Source organism: Petaurus breviceps, unplaced genomic scaffold (assembly GCF_028583685.1).
Source record: "Petaurus breviceps papuanus isolate PSGF00001 unplaced genomic scaffold, PetGlider_PUasm1.0 186, whole genome shotgun sequence".
In the NCBI taxonomy this organism is placed as follows: Eukaryota; Metazoa; Chordata; class Mammalia; order Diprotodontia; family Petauridae; genus Petaurus; species Petaurus breviceps.
The window spans coordinates 15,521,690-15,541,378 of record NW_027185798.1 but is presented as its reverse complement, the minus strand read 5'-3'; the positions used below and the strand labels follow the sequence as shown (position 1 = coordinate 15,541,378).

General features: G+C 52.5%; 1 protein-coding gene across 1 annotated transcript in view; it reads right to left on the bottom strand.

Moving 5' to 3' along the window:
• Positions 1-16,024, bottom strand: part of LRRC75A (leucine rich repeat containing 75A) — a 117,185-nt gene extending 101,161 nt beyond the window's left edge. The window contains exon 1 of the mRNA XM_069089577.1: positions 15,692-16,024. Within this exon, the coding sequence (XP_068945678.1) occupies positions 15,692-16,024 (333 nt within the window). The remainder of the gene's footprint in view (positions 1-15,691) is intronic.
• Positions 16,025-19,689: the final 3,665 nt, after the last annotated feature.

Sequence of the window (19,689 nt, the reverse complement as noted above, 5' to 3'; positions counted from 1 at the left end):
GGGAGGGAAGAAGGAAGGAAGAAAGAGAGGGAGGAAGGGTTTGGGTACTGATGAAGAAATGTAAAGGAAGGAAGCAAGGAAAGAAAGAAGGAAGAAAGGCATCATCAAGTTTGAAAGTCACTGACTTGGTCCTTTCTTTCTTAGTTTAGGCAGTCAGATAAGTTTGTATTAGAACAGCTTGCAGGCATGCTAAGGCTCAGCTCTGACCCATGCTTTCCTTGCTGGCTCCCCCTTCTTTCCCATTAAGTCAATGGAGACAATTCATTCTCATCCCTTTCAAGGACCTGGCTGTACTCTTTTCTCTGTCTCTGTTTCTGTCTCTCTCTGTCTCTGTGTCTCTGTGTCTCCGTCTGTCTTTCCCCCCCCCCCCCCACCTCCCCCCTACTCCCTCTCTCAGCAGCAGACACAGCCAGCAGCCAGCCAGACCAGGCTCTCCCAGAAATCCAACCACAACCAAGAAAAAGAGAAGCAGAGGGAAATCAAACCAAACCAGATGCAAACAAACAGCCCAGATGCTGCAACTTGTAAAATATGCCCAGGGTAGCCACACACTGAAGCCCAGCTGCCCTGGGACAGACCTTGCAGATGGGCGCAGGCTCCCAGGCACTCACAAGACAATGATGAACAGAAGTGCCCCTGCACCAAGCAGCTGCCCTGTCCCTGGCTCCCACTGGCCGCCCCCTTCTGCAAGGACAGAGGGGATGTAATAGGAGGGGGCAGGGCAGAGGGCGGCCCCTCCAGGGAGTCCAGCCCTCATCCCTGTGAGGGTTAATGGGGGTTACATGGGGGCAGCTTTGAAGGGCTATTGTAATAGGACCCTGAGAAAGGTGGAAACTCCTGAGAGATCACAGAGCTGGGAGCTGGGACTTTGGAGGCACTCTAATCCATTTGCACAGTTAAAGAAATTAAAGCAGACAGAGGTTCAGTGACTTACCCAGGGTCACACAGTCAGTAGGCATCTGGGATTAGATCTGAACTCTGGGCTTCCTGACTCCTGGCCCAGTGCTGTGTCCCTGTGCCATGAGCTGCCTGCACGCCTCTAGTTATTAAGGGGCAGACTGAGGCTTGGAAGCTTGGTTTTCTGATTCATAGCCAGGAAAACCTTTCCATGGCATCACCCAACTTCACGGGCCCCAAGCTTTATATGAACCTTGATTTGACCACTTCCTATCTGTATGACCTTCTGCAAGGTCACGAGGTCATTTCACATCTCTGGAGGAAAGGACTGGACCAAAGGCTCCTTAAGGTCTCTCCCAGTCCCAAATCAATGGTCCCACACTCTCCCAATGCTTTTAGATAGGTTGTTCCCTGGGCTCTGAATACCACCCTCCCCCTCTATTCAGTACCTACCCATGCTTTGAAGCCCAATTCAAATGTTACCTCCTCTGAGAAGCCTTCCTTGATCCCCATTATGCCCCTTCTTATAAGTCCTCACCAAGTATTGTGACCCCAGAAGGCAGGCACTGCCTTGTCTAGCCTTTGTAGCTGCCCCAAGGGTCCACAGTGTGCTTGGAGGAGACCACAGCATCTCAGAGCTGGCAGGGCCTTCAGTAGCCAGTTAGCCCCAACCCAGACCTGGACAACCCCCTCCGTGTTACAGCCCCAATATCACGCCTCAGTTTCCCTTCGCCAGGCCCCCTCCCAGGTCCTGATTATCCTCTCTGGGGCCGAGCAGAAGGCCAAGTGCTTCTCCAAGGAGTGGCCCTCCAAACCTCTACCTAGACCAAACATGCCCCTCCTCCATCCTCCAACCAGCAGGCACATGGCGCACGGGGCACAGACTCAGGAGTGTCCAGACACTCTCCAGCTGATGCAATGCACTTCTCAAGCCTGGCACTCAGACCTGAAGAGCCAGCTCCAGGTGGGGTCTGCCCCAGGAATCACCTCTCTGCTCTTGGCTCTGTGCCCTGCTAGGCAGCCTAAGCCCTCATGCCTCTCTCCAGAGAGAGAGTCCCTCAAGGGCAGGGGCTGTTTCCTTTTGGTCTCTGTAGCCCAACCCCTAGCAGAGTGACGGCACATAGTAGGCACTTAATGGATGTTGCTGGTTGACTGGCTGACACATTACACTTCCAGTCCTCCATTGGGGTACAAACCTCCCCTCCACTCCTGTGACTTTGTCCAATCCTTTCTCTTCCCAGGGTCTTAGCTACCTCCTCTGAGAAACAAAGGGGTCAGATCTGATCCTCAAGGGTTAGGGTCACAGAATCAGAAATGTCCAGCTGGAAGGGACGTTCAAGGTCACATGAGCAAGTACAGAGAGAGGGCGGGAGCTCAGGTCCTCTGCTTTCCCCACTGCCTCCAAACCTCACCTCAAAGCCCCCTGGTAGTCGTGCCAAGGGCTCATCCTGGCCAAATGGTGGACTCTTTCTGCCCAAGCCAACAGTTTCAGAGACAGAGACAGTCTGCCCGGCTCTCTCAGGCCATTTTCCATCATGGGGATCTTCTGTCCTGCTCAGTGGGACCACCCCTGGAGTCAGACAAGAGGGGAAGGGGGTGGCCCACCTCCAGATGCCAACCTCTTCATCCCACTTCTCCCCAGGAGGCCCAGCCTTTCCCTCAGTGCAGATAGGCTTTCTCCTGTTCTTAAAAGGTCTTTAGTAAAGGAAATTCAGTCCGTCAACCTGCATTCATTGAGAGGTTACTAAGACCCGGTAGTATTGTAAGTAGAGGTTCAGAGGCAAAATGCAGCCTCGGCCCCAATAATAGAGAAGCATGCAGCCATCTCTGTCTGGAGATGGGGAGGCAGTCACTGAGGGAAGGGATTCGAGCTGGGGCTTGAGGAAGCCAGAAGGCAGAGGCAAGATCGAGACTTCCCAAGGGCCATTTGACAAATGAAGAAAGTGAGTCACAGAGAGCTTCAGTGACTTGCCCAGGGAGACAGGCTGGCGAGTGTCTGAGGATACACATCCAAGAGATTTCTCTTTTCATTAGCCATAATGGGAGCAGTGGCCCTAAGAAAGGAGAATCCAAGAAGACTTAAGAAGCAGAAACCGAGCCTCAGGAATGCCAAGTCATCTGACTGAAACACTCAATGCTGGGATGGCCCCTCAAGCCGCAGGTCCAGATGTTTGACCTTGGATCAGTCACTTAACACCTTCCCCAAGGGTGAAGGATCATCTCGGCAGGAGAAGAGCTTTCACAAAGGCCCAGGAATGACTGAAGCCAACTGCCTTCCCTTTCAGGAGCCAGGGTGAAGCTAGAAGAGGCTCTGGGGGCGGAGAGGGGGCAGAGAACACACCTGCCACTAGGCACCAAGGCTAGCTGCCAGATCCCTCCCCTCAGGGCCAGAGCCTGCCTGCTCACAATCAGTGGGAAGGAATCTCCTCCCTCCCCCAGGCTGCCCTGCCAGTCCCCTCCAGTGCAGGAAGCAGACAAAAGGGATTTCCTCCTCAGCATCACAAGGAAAAAATGCAAATTCTTGAACCTTTTTCCCAGCATGGCCAACTCCCTCCCTTCCCTTCTCCCTCTCCCACACCAGCCAGCCCCAGCCAAGTGGGGGGTAGAGAGGTGAGCCCCCTCCCCAAGGATTCCTGAAGCACCTGGGCCAGCCCCCACCCCTCCACCTCCCAGGAGGGAGGGAAGCAGAGCTAGGCCAGCAGCAACAGCAGCAACAGCAGCAACATCAGTCACAGCCTGCCTCCCTCCAGCACTTTCACTGACTGGCTCTCCACCCCCGCAGCAGCCCCAGGCTGGCTCCCCAAGGCAGGAGAATGAGCCTGACCTTGCAGATGGAGCTGAGCAGAGCTGGGGGGGCCTGGACAAGCTGGGGGCCTCGGCATAGCGGGGGGGCGGGGGGGGGGGGGGGGGGGGGCTGCAGCTGCAGCTTGCTGTAGGGGTCACTCAGTGCAAAGCCCTGACTTAGGGATTTGAGGCCTGCTCCTCCCCAGCAGGAGCTCTCTACTGATCAGTGTAAGCCAGCGCCTTCACACACAGGGCACCAGGGTCCTCCTCGGCACTCACATCTAGGAGGTGTTTATTTTTTTTGATTCTCAGCCACTCTGGGAGGTGGGTGCTATCCCAATATCCTAATTTTACAGATGAGGCAGACAAGGGTCAAGTGACTCGCCCAGGGTCACACAGGTTATAAGTGTCTGAGGTGAGGTTTGAACTTGAGACTTCCTGACAAGTTCCAAGCTCTATCCATCGGGCCTCCTGGATGAGGGACTCAAGGGCACACAGCCAGGGGGATTGAGGGGATGGTGGTAGAGGGCGGTACAGAGGAAGGTTTCCTGAGCCCCCAGCCTTTCCACTGTACAATTCCTAAGGGGGAGTGAATGACATTTGCCTCCTTTTCCAGGGAACTTCTGGTAGTATCTGATGGTGCTGTAAGTGGCCTGACCTGCATCCCTGATGCTGCAGTTTAGGGGCCCCACCGGGAGACTCGAACTTGAATTCAGTCTCAGATACCAACTAGCTTTGTGTCAAAGGTAATTAATTCATTCTCCTCTCTGAGTTTGTTTCCTCATCTATAAAATGGAGGTAAATAAAACATCCCACAACCTGCTCCACAGGGTTGTTGGGAAGAAAGCCCGTGCTTTAAAACTCTAAGGAAACTATCTAGGTTATTATTACAGCTTAATCTCTCTCAACCCTCAGTTCCCTCATCTACAAAATGGGAGAAACAATACTTATCACTGCCAACTTCTCATGCGTTTTTTCCCCCCAAGGAAGGTGTTCTGCAAAGCTTGAAATGCTAAGGAAACCAATCTTTCCACATGGATTCATGAAGTACTATGGACCAGGCACCATGGTAAGGAAGCACTGGGAATGCTGTCAGCGACCCAGGGTCCAAGAGTGTGCGGTGGGGAGTCATGTACACAGTAAACCTGGGAAGGTGGGAAGAGGCCGAGGAGTAAAGGGCTGGTCCTAGAGGAAACAGGAGCTTACCGACCAGGGGAAGGCACAGCCAGGCCCCAGCTGTAGGAATATCAATCTGACAGCTGTTTGCAGGATGGACTGGAGACAGGACCAGGCCATTGCAATCGTCTTTGAGAGAGGTAATGAGAGATGGCCTAGGCTGGTGGCCTTGACCTGAGTGGAGAGAAAAGGGATGGTTTGGAAAGACTAATTAGATGTGGAAGCTGAGGGAGACTGAAAAGGGGAGAATTACACTGAGACTTCAGGCCTGAGAGCCTGGAGTTGGTATCCTGGGGAAGTCCATGCTCCCATAATGCAAAGCCACACCCTGCCTCCAGAATTCACTATGTGTCTAAAGTCCAGGAGCTCTGGAACCAGGCAGGGCCGGTTTGGCCTGACCTGAGTCACCCCGAATGACCCCATCCAGCCCTGCCCTGCCTGACTCAAATCTAGGCCCTGATCCTGACCTTCAAAGCCATCCTAAACTTCTCCTGTCATCCGCCTTTGAAAGGGCTCCCCCAAAGGCAGGCACTTTCTGGAAACTAATGATTATATTTTGAGCTAGAAGACCTCAGGGGCTCTCTAATCCAGCCCTCTCATTTCATAGAACTGAAGCCCAAGAGGGTCTATGATTGGCTTAAGATCAAACAGTAGCAAGACGAAGAGCTGGGATTTGAATCCAGGCCTTGAGCCCAGACTCAAGTTCTTCCCACTGTCCTATGAATGGGGGTGGGGGGGGAGGTAATGTTTGTTTTTAAGTCCCAGATAAAGGCACCTAGCCACCTCTAGATACCCTGTCCCCCAAAAAAACCCACATGACTGCCTCTTTCTTAAAGGAAAGCAAAGCCTCTGAGAAAATAAAGGGTTCTAGCTAGAAATTACATAGTCCCACCCCTCGTTTAACAGGTAAATTAAGATCCAGGGGGTGAAAACGTGTCTGGCTGCTCAAGGTCTCACAGGCAGCAAGCACATGCTCTCTTAGAATGATGCTTGATCTTGATTGAAGATGTAAGGACTGGGAGGGGCCTCAGGTGCTATCATGGACAATCCCCTCATTTTACAGAGGAGAGAACTGAGGCATGAACAGGTTCTATCAGTCATCTAGGGTCACACAGCTGGCAAGTGTCTAAGGGAGAATTCGAACTCAGATCTTCTTGGCTCAGTCATGTATTGGGGTGTCCCCCCTGCCCCTGGCCACCTAACAAGAGCATCTTTCTTTGAGGATGACTCCTCATCACCAAGCCTGCTACAACGCACTAGCCTCCTCTGGGAGGAAGAGGGGCTCTTGTGGCCACAGCCACCCTCACAGCTCACACCCCGCCTTGGTCCCCTGGTCCTTCTACCACCTTCATGCTCTACCACACCCTCCCACTCCCCAGTCCAACTCACTCACACTCCTGAGGTCCCTTCAAGAAGCCTTGGGGTCTAGGGGGAAATGCTCATCTCAGGAGATCTGGCTTCAAGTATGGTTTCTTCCACTGAGTCATGAATAACCCTGGGCAAGTCTTACCCTCTCTAGGTCTCAGTTGTGTCCTCTGTAAAATGGGGGCTTTTATGAGGGGAGTGAGTAGTAGGAATCAGTAGAGATAGAAAAAAAAATCAATAAAATCTTTAAAAAAATGCCCCACACATAAAAAGACAAAAATTCAGAAGGGGACGCAAACAGGGTAATTTTATTTCTACTCTGTTCCACTGAATATACACTTTGTACAAACAAGTTGCAAATCACAGAAGTTCCTGGTTTCACATAGAATCTTCTTTTGTTCTTTATATATGGACATATTTGTGTTTGTTAATGACTAAATTCACAATAAAGATAAAATCCAAAGGAACAAATTAATAAGTCAATTATAAGGGGGTGGAGTAGGGACAAGACTGGATGACCACCAATGGCCCTTCCAATTCAAAGCATTCTATGATCCCAAAGAAGGGCGGGGCTGGGGGGGTGGAAGTTTTCAGTCACCGTTTTCCCCACCCCTGCCCAGGGGAGGCTGACATTGGACAGTCAAGAACTTGAATATGGACAAGTCTCATCTGAAGAGTTAAAGCCACATTGGAATGGGAGGCTTGGGTTCTCCTCCTGGTTCTTCTGGGTAGTCAGCTGTTCAACCCTGGGTATAGTCACTGTGCCTCAGTTTACCCATGTGTAAAATGAGTGCATTAGAGTAGATGGCCTCTGAGGTCCCCTCCAGCTTGAGATCTGGAACATTTAAAAGAGGGGCTCTTAATCTTATTTTGTGCCAGGAACCCCTTTGGCCATCTGGGGAAGTCTGTGGACCCCTTCTCAAAACAATGTTGTTAAATGCTTAAAATAAAATACATAGGATGGCAAAGGAAACCAATTATATTGGAATAAAGATGTCACTTCCTCCTCCCCCCATCCAAGTTCACAGACACACCCCTCAAAATCTATCAACCAACATACCCTAAGTCACTCCCTCTCTCTGGCCTCAGATTCCCCCCTCCATAAAAATGAAGGACTTACCAGTTTCTGGGCCTGTCCCAGAGCCCCAACCCCACTCACCAATCCAAGTCCTTTCACAAGAGTGACTCAATCATCAACACTCTGACTCTGGCTTCCTTCCACTGGGGATGACTCTGAAGGGTGCTTTACTCTCACCCCAGGCAATTCTGGGGCCAATCAAGATAAAGGAAATCCCCCCTCTCTGCTAATCACAGCTTGGACACATCTATTAGCCTCTTCAGGGAGTACAGTGACCTGGTGTAGCAGACAGAGTGCTGGGTTTGGAGTCAGGCAGAGCTGGCTTCAAATCTGACCTCTGACACTCCCTAGCTCAGTGACTTAACCTACCTGGGCATCGTTTGTGAAATGGGAATAATACCAGACCAACCATTTTGGGGTCCAGACGGCCCTTTGGCCATCTGAGGAAGCACATGAAATCTCTTCTCAGAACAGTCTTGGTAAATGCACAAAATAAAATGCATAGAGTTACAAAGGAAACCCAAAGTGGATTGAAAAGTCATTGAAACACTTTTTGAAATGAGTTCAGCTCTGTCCTTCCTGAGCCACTAGGGTGCTGCCCCCCCCCCCAGCCCTGCTGAGACAAAGCATCAAAGCCCCAGGCCACATTCACTGGGCAGTCCTTCGGGGTCTCCAGGGAACACTGGGAAATCCTTGTTTCCATTTCAGCACAGAAAGCTCCCCTTCTTCCATCCATCCCTCTCAGCACCTTCAGCCTGACATCCAAATCATTCACTCACCAAATACACCTGCCTACCAGTTGGCAGCCTCACAGGAAAGGCCCCTCATGGCCAGTCAGTCAACAAGCATTTATTTAGCACCAATGGTGAGACAGCTACCACACCCACTTAGTGTTGGGGGGACACAGAAAGGCAAAAACATGGTTCGATTCTTCACTGAGGAATCTGAAAAGGGAGACACCATGCACGAGACAGGCAGCCTGCTTCGAGAGAAAGCCCCGGGCTCTGCAATCTAAGGATTACACATGACAAACTGGAAAGGACCTTCAAGGCCATGGAATCCAGTGTTCACCGATAAGGAAATTGACATGACTTGCCCAGGGTCACACAACTGGACAGTGAGGTGAGATCTCAACCCATTTCTTAGCCTGACTCCAAGGCCAGGGCTCTAACCACTTGACCATGCTGCCTGGCTCTGAATCTTAGCTCCAAGGCTTTAGAAATTGTATGAGTCTGGGAGAGTTGCTTCCCCCCTCCCTCCCCGCCCCAGTCCATGATTTCCTCATCTGTAAAATGGAGATAAGCATCCTTGCAGGCCTTGGCTCCCAGGGTTGTAAGGAAAGCCTTTGCAAACCTTAGTTTGCTACAGAACATGAACTGGTTATTATCATTATTCCCAGAATGCAAAGCAGAATGTGACCAGTCCTAAGTACAAGCCAAGTGTTCAGGGCAGGGAGTCCAGAAGAAGGAAAAGTGCCTGCCTACAGGGAGAAGCAGGGAGATTTTAGGGTAAAGTCTCTGGAGTCTTCTTCCTTTGAAGGAAGGGTAGGTTTTTGACAAGTGGAGACAGGAAGGGAAGGTGGCAGAAACTCTCCTCCTTCTTGAGACCCCAGTACCTTGGGGGTGGGGGGATGGGGCACTGTCATTACACCTAGGGTTGATAAGCACTTCTTTCATCTCATCCTGCTCCAAAGCCCACATGGCTCCCTACGGATTCCTGCACCAGACAAGATTCCTCTTCCTGGCTTCCAAGGCCCTTGGTGATTAGACCTCCCTTCCCTATCCAGCCTAGAGTTGCTCTCCACCCAAAATACAATCACTACAACTCAGCTGGGGAAGAGGCTTCAGCTGACACCTAGTCCAGCTGTACTTGTCACAATACCCTCCAAAGGAAGTGATTAGCCAACTGTTGCGCCAAACAGAAGAAATCGAATCTCTTTCTCCATGACAGATCTTCTCCCGAACATTCCCAGTTCCTCCAACCTGCCTTCAGATGGCCCCATCTCATGGTCCTTTGCCATCCCGGACACCCTGACACTGCAGTTCGTGAATGTCTGGCTAAAGTGTGGTGCACCCCCCCACATGACCATGATGAGTCTCCTCACTCCCCCCTCCCACAGAAGTTCCTTCCTCCTCCCCCGCCACTCCCTCCTCTCTATTCTTCAAGCATTCCCCATCTTTCCAATTTTCCCTCCTCCAGAAGGCCCTCCAGGGACTAGCCCATCTCTTCTGCTCACTTTCTGAAGCCCTCCAAACACTCCCCTGAGGGGCTAGCTGACACCATTTACAGCAAGAAGGGACCTCTCTGACCCAGAGAAGGAAATTGAGGCACAGAGAAGGCAGATCATACACACAGTGACAGGGGTGAGATTCCAACCCATGTCCTCTGGTTCCAAAGAGAACACCTTGACCCCTCTCCATCTGACTTAAATCCAAGCTATGACTACTATTCCAACAGACTTCTGTCCTTGAGGACTGGCCAAGAGGCTGAGGTGAGCCAGGGACTCCACTATCCCCACCTCCCTGACAGTACAGGAAGCATCTACCCTTTTGGCCACCCCCCCCCCCCAACCCCGTGCACATATGGAACAACCACCTTCCTTTAAGTTACAGCCTGTTGCCAAGGAACTGTCCAGCATGTGACTACTGATTTGTAGGCAACCTGGATTGTTGGACCAAGGGTAGACAAGATGGGCAGGTGCCTAGGGCAAAAACACATGGCAGGGGTATGTAGTTTTTAATGAGATACAGTTTCTATTGTTATTCAAGAGTCATATTAAATGCACACATTCTTTAAAGCTAGGAAAGCCCACTTACAATGTCAGGGGGAAGTTAATAAGATTATAAATGGCTCCTGCTAAAACTCCTTGGTGGACAGTAACACACAAGTGGCATAATTTCCCTAGGGCATGGATATGTCTTAGTTCAGCTCTGACGTGTGGCTCACGTGTGGCTCCTGCTGAGCAGAATGACCTCTAGGGCCCCAATCCCTACCTGCTGCCTCTGAAGTGGGTCTGAGGGCCTGGGAAATTTCCCAGCCCTTCTCACGTTCTGCTCTCACCTTTATTTCCCAAATAATGTCACTGGTCCTGGCCAGCCAGGGGCACTGGAGGGCACAGTGAGGGAGGAGAGCAAACCTTTCAGGATTCAGAGGCTGATCCTCTGATCTTCCTTTGAGGATTCAGAAGGTACTTTGGCATCTTGTTAGGCCAGAGGATTATCCTTCTAAACAGCAGTAAGTAATGTCCAGACATACCGAAGCACCCGCTGGTCAGAAACACTTAGAACCAGAATTTCAGAGTAGGTAGGCACCTTAACCTCATCTAGTACAGTCCATCTGTTTTGCAGCTGAGGCCAGGGAGGCTGTGACTTACCTAAAGTTACACATTAGAGGAGATTTGAACCCAGACCCTTTGAGTCCAGAGCCAGGGCGCTTGTAACTGCCTGATGCTATGCAGCCTCTGAAGGTCAGTCATTTAGCACCAGGCTTCTCTCTTCCTCTTCTATGTGGCAGCCAAGCTGGACTCCTCTCTGGTCTGTGGTCTTTGCCCACCCTGGCCCAAGATCACTGCTCAAAGTCCTGGGTTAAAATCTTAGCTCTTCTAAGGCAACTGGTGGCCAGTGGACACAGTGCCAGACCTACAATCAGGAAGACCTGACTCCCGAGTTCAAATCCAGCTTCAGACACTGATTGGCAAGTCACTTAGCTTCTGTCTGCCTCAGTTTCCCCACCTGTAAATCAGGGTTAATAACAGCACCTACCTCATAGAGTGGTTGTGAGGACAGAATGAGATAATACTTAGAAAAAGCACTTAGCCCACATAGTAGGTATTCTATAAGCAATTCTTTCCTTCCCTCCCTCTGCCTGCTGCCCATGTAACCTTTGGTGATTCACTTAGCTTTCCTGGGCCTCAATTTCCTCACCTGTAAAAAGAAGGGGTTGGACTAGATGACCTCTAAGGCCCTTCCAGTTCAACTGCTATGATCCTAAAGGACTTTAAAAAATCCACCTGTAGCCCAATCTCCTTATTTTACAGATGAGGAAACCGAGAGGAAGAAAAATGGAAGAAAAATGACTTTCCCAAGGTCAGACAGTCAATGGCAAAGCTGGGATTTGAACCCAGGCCTCCTGATTACAAATCCAGAGCCCATTCTACTCTTAGGTAGTGGCCTCTTTCTGTTTTTACTGTTTACACTCACATGTGATTTCTCACTCCTGTGGGCCCAGGGAGACTGGAACAACACTGAGCTGGCATGAAGTGGGTGGAAAAACGAGAGATGTCCCAATGACTTCACTTCAGGGTCCCACAGGGAGTGAAGGGTCAGGACTAAGAGCAGAATCCAGGACTCCTGGCTCCCAGCCTCTACTCTCCCTGCATTCCTGTCTCCCTCCAACCACTGCAGCTCATAGCTTAGCAAGACACACCCACCTGGCTAACCCAGCTGAGCCATACAGAAACCCGAGCTGAGGAATGAATGCCAGCTGGCTCAGCAGCCCCCAGATCCCTGGCTTGGAAAGGTCCTTGTCAGGGCATTGGGGCCATTCCTCTGCCTTGGAGAAGAGCTCTGCCCAGCTGAATTCTGACCACTCTCCGAGGAGTACAAGCTGAAACAAACACTGTTCCCCCTATCAGCAGACAGACCCTCGAAATGCTATCTTGGATGGGCTCAGAGGAAAAGCTGAAGAAATTGACTTCATGCCCTTCTCTGAAGAGGTGGGGGTCTATGGGTGTGGAATGTTATATATAGTGTAGGATTCTGTTGGTGTATTGGTTAGTTTTACCAAACTTTTTAAAAACCCTTCCTTCCTTCCTTCCTTCCTTTCTTTTTCTTTCTTTCTTTCTTTCTTTCTTTCTTTCTTTCTTTCTTTCTTTCTTTCTTTCTTTCTTTCTTTCTTTCTTTCTTTCTTTCTTTCTTTCTTTCTTTCTTTCTTTCCTTCTTTCTTTCTTTTTTCCCTCCCTCCCTTCTTTCTTTTTTTTAAAGGAGAGACAGGTCATTGAATAGGGCCAGGAGCAGAGATGTATTTGGGAAATAAAGGTGATGTAAAAAACAAAAGATGGTTTTTTTTGTTTTGTTTTGTTTTGTTTTTCAAAGAAAGCAATGCTATCCTGGGCCAGGGAGCCTTGGACCATGAAGCCATCGAAGACCAGGACCACCTGGTGAAGGGCTAATGATTCCCAATTTCCAGGAATCAACTTTCAAAGATTAGATGATTCAGAAAGCTTTAGGACTTTGAAAGACCACAGAGATCCTCTTACTAGAGGATTCTGGGGATCCACAAGGCAGAGGGGAGCTGTGGATAATAGACTTCAGGGAGTCTACGAATTTGGATGGAAAAAAGTTATATCTTTATTTTCACTCATCTCTAACTGAAATTGAGTACTTCCTTCACTTATTTAAACAATGATTCTGATGGCCAGAGCACTAGGCAAGGAGTCTATGACGTCCCCCCACAAGGAGAGAACCACAGCTCTGGTACCACCCCCTTCACTGTATAGAAGTCCAGTGAGGGGACACTATTTGCCCAATATCACACAGCAAGCTCATGGTAGAGTTAGGATTCAAACCTGGACACCCCAAATTTGTTACTCCTTCCATTCAAAGGTGCCAATGGCGGTGGATTTTCAATAGATCTGCAGAGAGCATCTATGTGTCCTCACATATGGAGCAACTGTTAGAAAACTATGGGATCAGGGGGCATCTGAGACAAGGAGACTGTAGAAGGCAGCTTCTTCTGGTTTTCTGCTCCCATTGATAAAGCAGGAAACTGAGGCCTAGAGGGATAAAGAGACTTGCCCAAGGTCACTCAGCTAATGACTCCTGGCCCCAGACTCCTCTTTGCATAACGATGTTAGGAAGGCAGGAACTTCTCAAGGGATAATGAACACAATGGGCTGCACATTTATAACATCACACAACTATAAAAAGTAAGGGCTGGAAGAAACCTGAGAAACCTTCCAGGCCAGGAGTTCTTCACCTCTTTTATGTCATGGACCTCCCCCGCCTTTGGCAGTGAACTCCTCAGGCAGCTTGACAAAGTCCATGGACCCCTTGGGACCTCTCAGGCAGCCTGATGAAGCCTATGGACCCCCAGGGACCCCTCAGGCAGCCTGATGAAGCCTGGGGATGAAGCCCAGAGATCCCTGTGGACCCCTTGGGCAACCTGATGATGTCCATGGACCCCTAGGGATCCCTTGGCAGCCTAATGAAGCCCATGGATCCTTTCTTAGACTAATGGTTTTAAATAATTGAAGGAAATGCTAAATTTCTATAAAGGCTGCTGAAAATAAAGATGCCATTTTTTTCCCACCCAAGTTCACAGATTCCCTGAAATCTACATGGACCCCGAGGTAAGAACCCTGATTTAGTCCAATCACCTCATTTTACAGAGGAAGAAACTGACACCCAGAGAAGGGAAGAGATGTATCCCCCTCAGAACTGGGATTATTCATGGAGCCAGGAAGGAGGGGGCATTGCCTGCCATTGCTGCGCCACGAAGACCTGTCTGCTATCTACTGGCATAGAACGCTAACCCTGTTAGCACCTCCACCTCCCAGAGGAAGCAGAGAGAACGGCAGACAAATCACATCAGTGTGGACTAGACACCGAATCATCAGAAGCAGCAGCCTGGATTTCTCCCGAATGCTCTGTTTGGGGCTTTGGGACCAAAATGCATCAAGTGAGAGCTCAGAGGACAGACAGGCAGCTCCTCACCAGAAGAAACAGCATCGGGAAGAGAGGTCCAGACAGAGACCTTGCTCCTAAGAACCCCAGGGGAGCTGAGCTCTGGTCTCCACTGCTCGTCTCTGTCAGGAAACCTGCCTCTGAACAGAACTCACTGCTCTCCCTGCCTTTTCTGACTCTCCCTTTGCTAGCTGGAGCCACAGAATGTCAGAACTGGGAGGGAACTCGGATCACCTAGTCCAAAGTATCCTTCTCATACCGTAGATGTGGAAACTGAGGAGGGAATCCCAGAGAGGGGAAGGGCTTTGACTGAGGTCACCCTGCAGAGCCAGACTCCAGAGTCCCTGACCCCAAGGAAGGGCTCTTTCCAGTGTGCCACATGCTCTGGGTGAATGAAGAGCATACTTTTGAGAGCTACATGGTAGCTAGGGGCCAGTAGAGAAGGTGATTTTGTACAGATTTTGTCCTTTAAAGTAGGAGTGTGTGTGTGTGTGTGTGTGTGTGTGTGTGTGAAAATGTTCAAAGAGCAGGCTCAGAGCCCCACACAGTTGGAGGGAGACTATGTGTCTGCTCACAGTCCCATCTATCCCATTTCTTTTCTCAGCAGCATCCTGTCTTCCTCCCTCTCTCTAGCACAGCCTAGGGGGCAGTGAAGTCCGGCTCTCCCAGCTTCCAGCCTCCAATGTTGGCTGCTTCCAACATGTGTATAAGTGGGTACAGGTGTGCAGGCGGGAGAACTGATCTGTGATCCCCTCAGGAACAGGAGTCCCCCCTCCCCAAGTGCCTTCTGCTGGCTATGCTGAAACTAGGGGAGAAACAGAGAAAATGGAGCCCAGAGAGCAGGAGGGTCAGAGCTGCACCAACTCATGAGGACTCCCCGGGCTGTCTGGTTCCTTGGTCTCCCACCCCCTAACCCTAGGCTCCCTTCTCTGGACCCAGGAGAATCCTAGGGATCAGTATGGACAAATGTCCTGCCCTCCTCCATTCAGATCCCCCCGGCCCTGCCTGCCCTAGGTTCACGTTCCTTATCCAAGTCGCCCTCCCTCCCGAACACATCCAGCCCTCTGATACAAGAGAGAAAACAGATCCCCGACTGAGCCATCTGGGATCCCCGCGCCTCCCCCCGCCCAAGTCCTGCGCCCCTCTGTGAGAGGCGCCAAAAACGACAGCAGCAAGGCTGGGCATCCCCCTGGAGAGGGCGCAGCCCAGTCTCCGCGCCTGCCTCGGAGGGCAGCCAGGCCAGCGGGAAAGGGTGAAAGCAGTCTGCGGGGATCCCGCTCCCCCTTTTAGGCTGCCTTTTTAGGCTGCCCTAGCAGGGGACCACACAAACAGCACCAGCAGCATCTCAGCTCGGTGAACCGGATACCTATGACTCTGCCCGGCCTCCGACGGCATCCTTAGGCGCCCCCTGCCCGGCCCCCTCCTTGGGGCTCCTCCATATCCCTCCTGGCCCGTGCGCTCCCCAGGCCGCCCCCTGGCCGTGCGCCTCCCGCCTGGCGTCTTCCTCGGTGTCCCTTCACGTCTCCCCCGCCCCGTGCGCCCCCCCCCCCCCCCCCCCCCCCCCGCCCCCCCCCTGCCCCCCCCCCCGGTGTCCCTTCACGCCCCCCCCGCCCCGTGCGCCCCCCCCCCCCCCGCTCCACGAGACCCCTGCTTGGCCCCCTCCTCAGTGTCCCTCCCGGGTGCCCCCCGACTCCCCGCGGGCTCTCACCTGGCGCAGGTGGCGGAGCACCTCGCCGGCCTGCTCCTGGCGGCCCTGGCGCACCAGCGACAGCAGCTCCTGGATCATGCTCACCCGCCGGTGGTAGGGGGGCAGGCCGAGCCCGGACCCGGACCCGGACCCGGAGCGGGCCGCCTTGTCCCCGGAGCGCAGCAGCAGCGCCGCCCACAACTCGCCTCGCTCGCGGGCCGAGCTCCGGCGGCGGGGGACGGCCGGGGCCGGGGCCGGGTCTGGGTCTGGGGCCGGGGCCGGGGCCGGGGCCGGGTCGGCGGGGGGCGCGCCGGGGCTCTCGGCCAGGCTGCCCTTGGTCTGCCGGGTGCCCATGCCTCCGCCGCGCTCAGCGCCGGGCCGCCGCCGGCTTCTCCATCCTCAGGCTCGGCTCCGCTCTGCTGCCGCTGCTGCCGCTGCTGCTGCTCTGCTCCTCGGCCCCTTGGCCCCGCTCCTCTCCGGCTCTCTCCAACGACTCGGGGCCACGAGCCGGGCCGCGGGTCCCGCCCTCCCTCGCCCCCCGGCCACGAGCCCAGCTCAGCCCCGGCTGCCGCCGCCGCCGCCGCCGGGGCCGCAACTTTGGGGAAACTGTTGCACGCGGGCGGGGCCGCGGAGGGAGGGGAGGGCAGGGGAGGGGGCGGGCGGGGCTCGGGCTGCCCGAGGCCACGCCCCTCGTAGACCACGCCCCTCTCGGACCGGGTTCCCCCCACGCGTGAGCGAGCTCTCGGGCCCCACGCCGCCGCCGCCACGGCTGCTGGCGGAGGCACTTCGCGGTCCCCTCCCCCAGCGCAGAGGAGGCAGGGTGCGGAGGGTCCCCAGAGCTCACCGGCGGCCTTGCCGCCCAGCGGCTGCCCAGGGCGGGTGGCAGATGCCTCGGCTGCTGAGGGCCGGGCTGGGCAGGGAGCCACCCTCGGTCCACCTAGCTCTCCCTCTTCCTCCTCCTCCTCCTCCTCGGCCAGCCCAGCGTCGCCGCTCCCTCTGCTGGCGGCCGAGCTGCCAGAGCGAGGGGCGGGGTCGGGGGGGCTCCCCAGCTTGGAGGGGGCTGGCTCAGACCCGAGGGGGGACTGCAGGCTCCGCCCCAGCTAAGCGCCTTTCGATCTCCTCCCCTCGGCAGTGGCGGCTCCAGGCTCCGGGCTCTTGCGGGAGGGGGTGGGGGGTGGGGAAGGAGAGCCGCCCTAATCCTTATCGCCTCCCTGGACAACGGTAGGGTGGCGGGGCACCGGGCACATCCAGTTGTTGCTTCAAGAGCCTGGTCTCACTAGATCCTCGGTGCTGTCTTCCTTGCTCCCCGCTGCGGAGGTTATTGGGGGTGGGGGGTGGAGGTGGGTTGGTAGGGAGGAAGAGACCTCCACTGACAAAGGCCTCCCTGGGCTATGGGACAGAGGGCATCGGCTGTCAATTCTCTCCTCTGCTGACCACTGACCTTTCTCTTAACCATAACGACCCCAGCCCACAGCCAAACTTCGGCCAGCTTCAGGCTGTTGGGCGTTCTCGCGTCCGTGCCAGCTCGGAGATTTCTGTCTAAGGGAAACAAGGAAGCGGCTCCGGGAAACGACGAAGGCCCATTTTGTGCAGTGCCCGGCTTCGCAGCGGTCACTTCTCATCTACCCCAGAAAAGTCCTCCCTGCTTGTAAGCTCTGTTCAGCATTACTCACCCATTCCAGAATCCCCACAACCTGCTTAGCCATCGACATCTTGACTCCTATTTCTTTTTTATTCCCGAGACACACACACACACACACACACACACACACACACACACACACACACAAGCTGCTGACAGTATTCCCCTGTGACCTTGATAAAACCACTTCTGCTGTAGGCCTTAGACCTCAGTTTCCTCATCTGTAAAATGAAAGAATGCCCTTCAAGTTCCCTTCCTGCTCCAAAACTAAACCTCTGCTCCTACAAAGTGTGGGGTTTAGCTAATGCCCATGGATCTCCAGCTTTCTGTGTTGGTCCCATACCTCCTCAGGCAAATGACTGAAGCACCCCTTAGTGGAAGGGACTGCTCAATCAGGAAGGTTTGCTGGGGAAAGTTTCTATTTCAGGAAGAGGCTTTTTTTGTGTGTAGTAACATCAGAACCATAAACTGTCAGAGGTCAGAAAACATCCAGTCTGGGACCTTCTCTTTGACAGAATGGGAAACAGGTGGAAAAAAGTGAAGGGCCTTCCTTTGGCAAGGTCCCACATGGTTTTAGACCAGGGACTTGCTTTCTAAGAGGCCTTTACCTGATCCTGCAGCAATGCTGGTGCTTCCCTCTAAGTCTCTTTGTATCTAGATATTCACATGTTCTCTCCCTGCTAGAATGTCATTTTTTTAAGGTCAGGAAATATTTTACTGCTTGTGTGTACCCATTGTCTGATAGGGTGCCTCGAAGACCATAGGTGCTAAATCAACGATTGCTGATTCATAGGGATTCAAAGCCAGATTTCCTGGCTCTTGGTCAAGGCTCTATAAGTCATCTCAACCTTCTGGGCCTCAGTTTTACCATCTGTAAAATGAAGGGATTGGACGAGACAGCTTCTAAGATCCTTTCTCTGTGTCCTCCTGTGCCACCCTGCCTGGAGTAACTGCCCCCATAACATCCTTCCTCCTCCAAATAAACAAAAAGACTTGAGATTGCCCCCTTCCCTGGCATCCTTCCCATAGCCTTTCCCTTCTATCATTAATCAGTCAACAAACATTTACTAAGAGCCTACTAAGGCACTGTGCTAAGTAAGCCCTGGGAATACAAAGCAGAAATAGTGCCTGTCCTCAAGAAGCTGACCTTCTAATGCAGAATTTTTTAACAGGGGCAGAGGGTGACATTGGACAACACCCCTGGGGGGGGCAGAACAAGATTGAACCTCTCACGCAGGGGCTTTTCCCTGTTTTGGGGAGTCCTGACCCCTTCAAGGGCAGTCTGGGAAAGTCAAGGGACCCCTTCTCACAAGCACATTTTAAGTAAGCCATGGAATTGCAAAGGAAAGCAATTGTATTGAAATAGTTATAAAAATGTTTTAGACCAAAACCAAGTTCACAGATACCAGGTTAAGATCTTTGGATTTGGGCCAGGAAATGGATGGGAGGTTGATGGGAGAGATTCTCTTACTCCCTCCCAGACTCTCTAGAAGCTGCTTCCTCCTGATGGCTCATTAAGGTTTAGGAAGAGCACAGAAACATTCCTAGGCTCTGGGGAGGGCTAAGAGCCACAGCTGCTGCCTGCATTGCTGAGGAAACCATCCCCAAGGGGAAGGAGGGATGTCAGAAAAGGCAAAAACAACTCAAGGCCCCATGTCCTTTGACCCATTTCCGGTTTAAAAAGGAGGAGTTCCTGTTCACTAGAAGGCTCACCTCCCTGGAAAAGACATCTGGGGAGGCTGGGACCCAACCCAGGTTGGGCAAAAGAAGGCTGATCTCAGCTTGTTCCAGCTCTTCCTACTTAGCCTCTTGTGACACCTCTGAGGGAATCAAGTTAAGGGACTTGCCCAAGGTCACACATATCTAGTGATCGACTTAATTAGCCCTGTGACCTCGATCTTGTCTGTTACCTGGCCCCAGTCATCCTTCCCTGTCAAATGACAGTTGGACTAGAGAGATAATCCCTAATAGCCCCTCTTGCTATAAAGCAAAAGCCTATTGCCTCCAAACAAAGAAGAGCTTTCTTGTTAAGTGAAAAGGAAATATAGTTTAGAAAGTCACCCCATTCTGACACTACCTACTTACCAGGCTGAAAGATTTCGGGGTGGGAAGGGGGAGTAACAGAGAGGAGGGAGACAGAGACAGAGGGAGAGGAGGGAGGGAGAAACTGACACAGAAAGACAGAGACAGAGGGATCAATTCATAACAAGTGGGCATGAACTACATACTACTGTCCAAATTTACAATAATTTTATAAGCCATAGGATCCAGAGCAGGACGGGACCTCAGAGGCCAACTAATGCAACCCCCTCGTTTTACAGATGAGGAAACAAAAGCCCAGAGAGTGAAATGATTTGCCCAAAGTCACTCTGGTAGT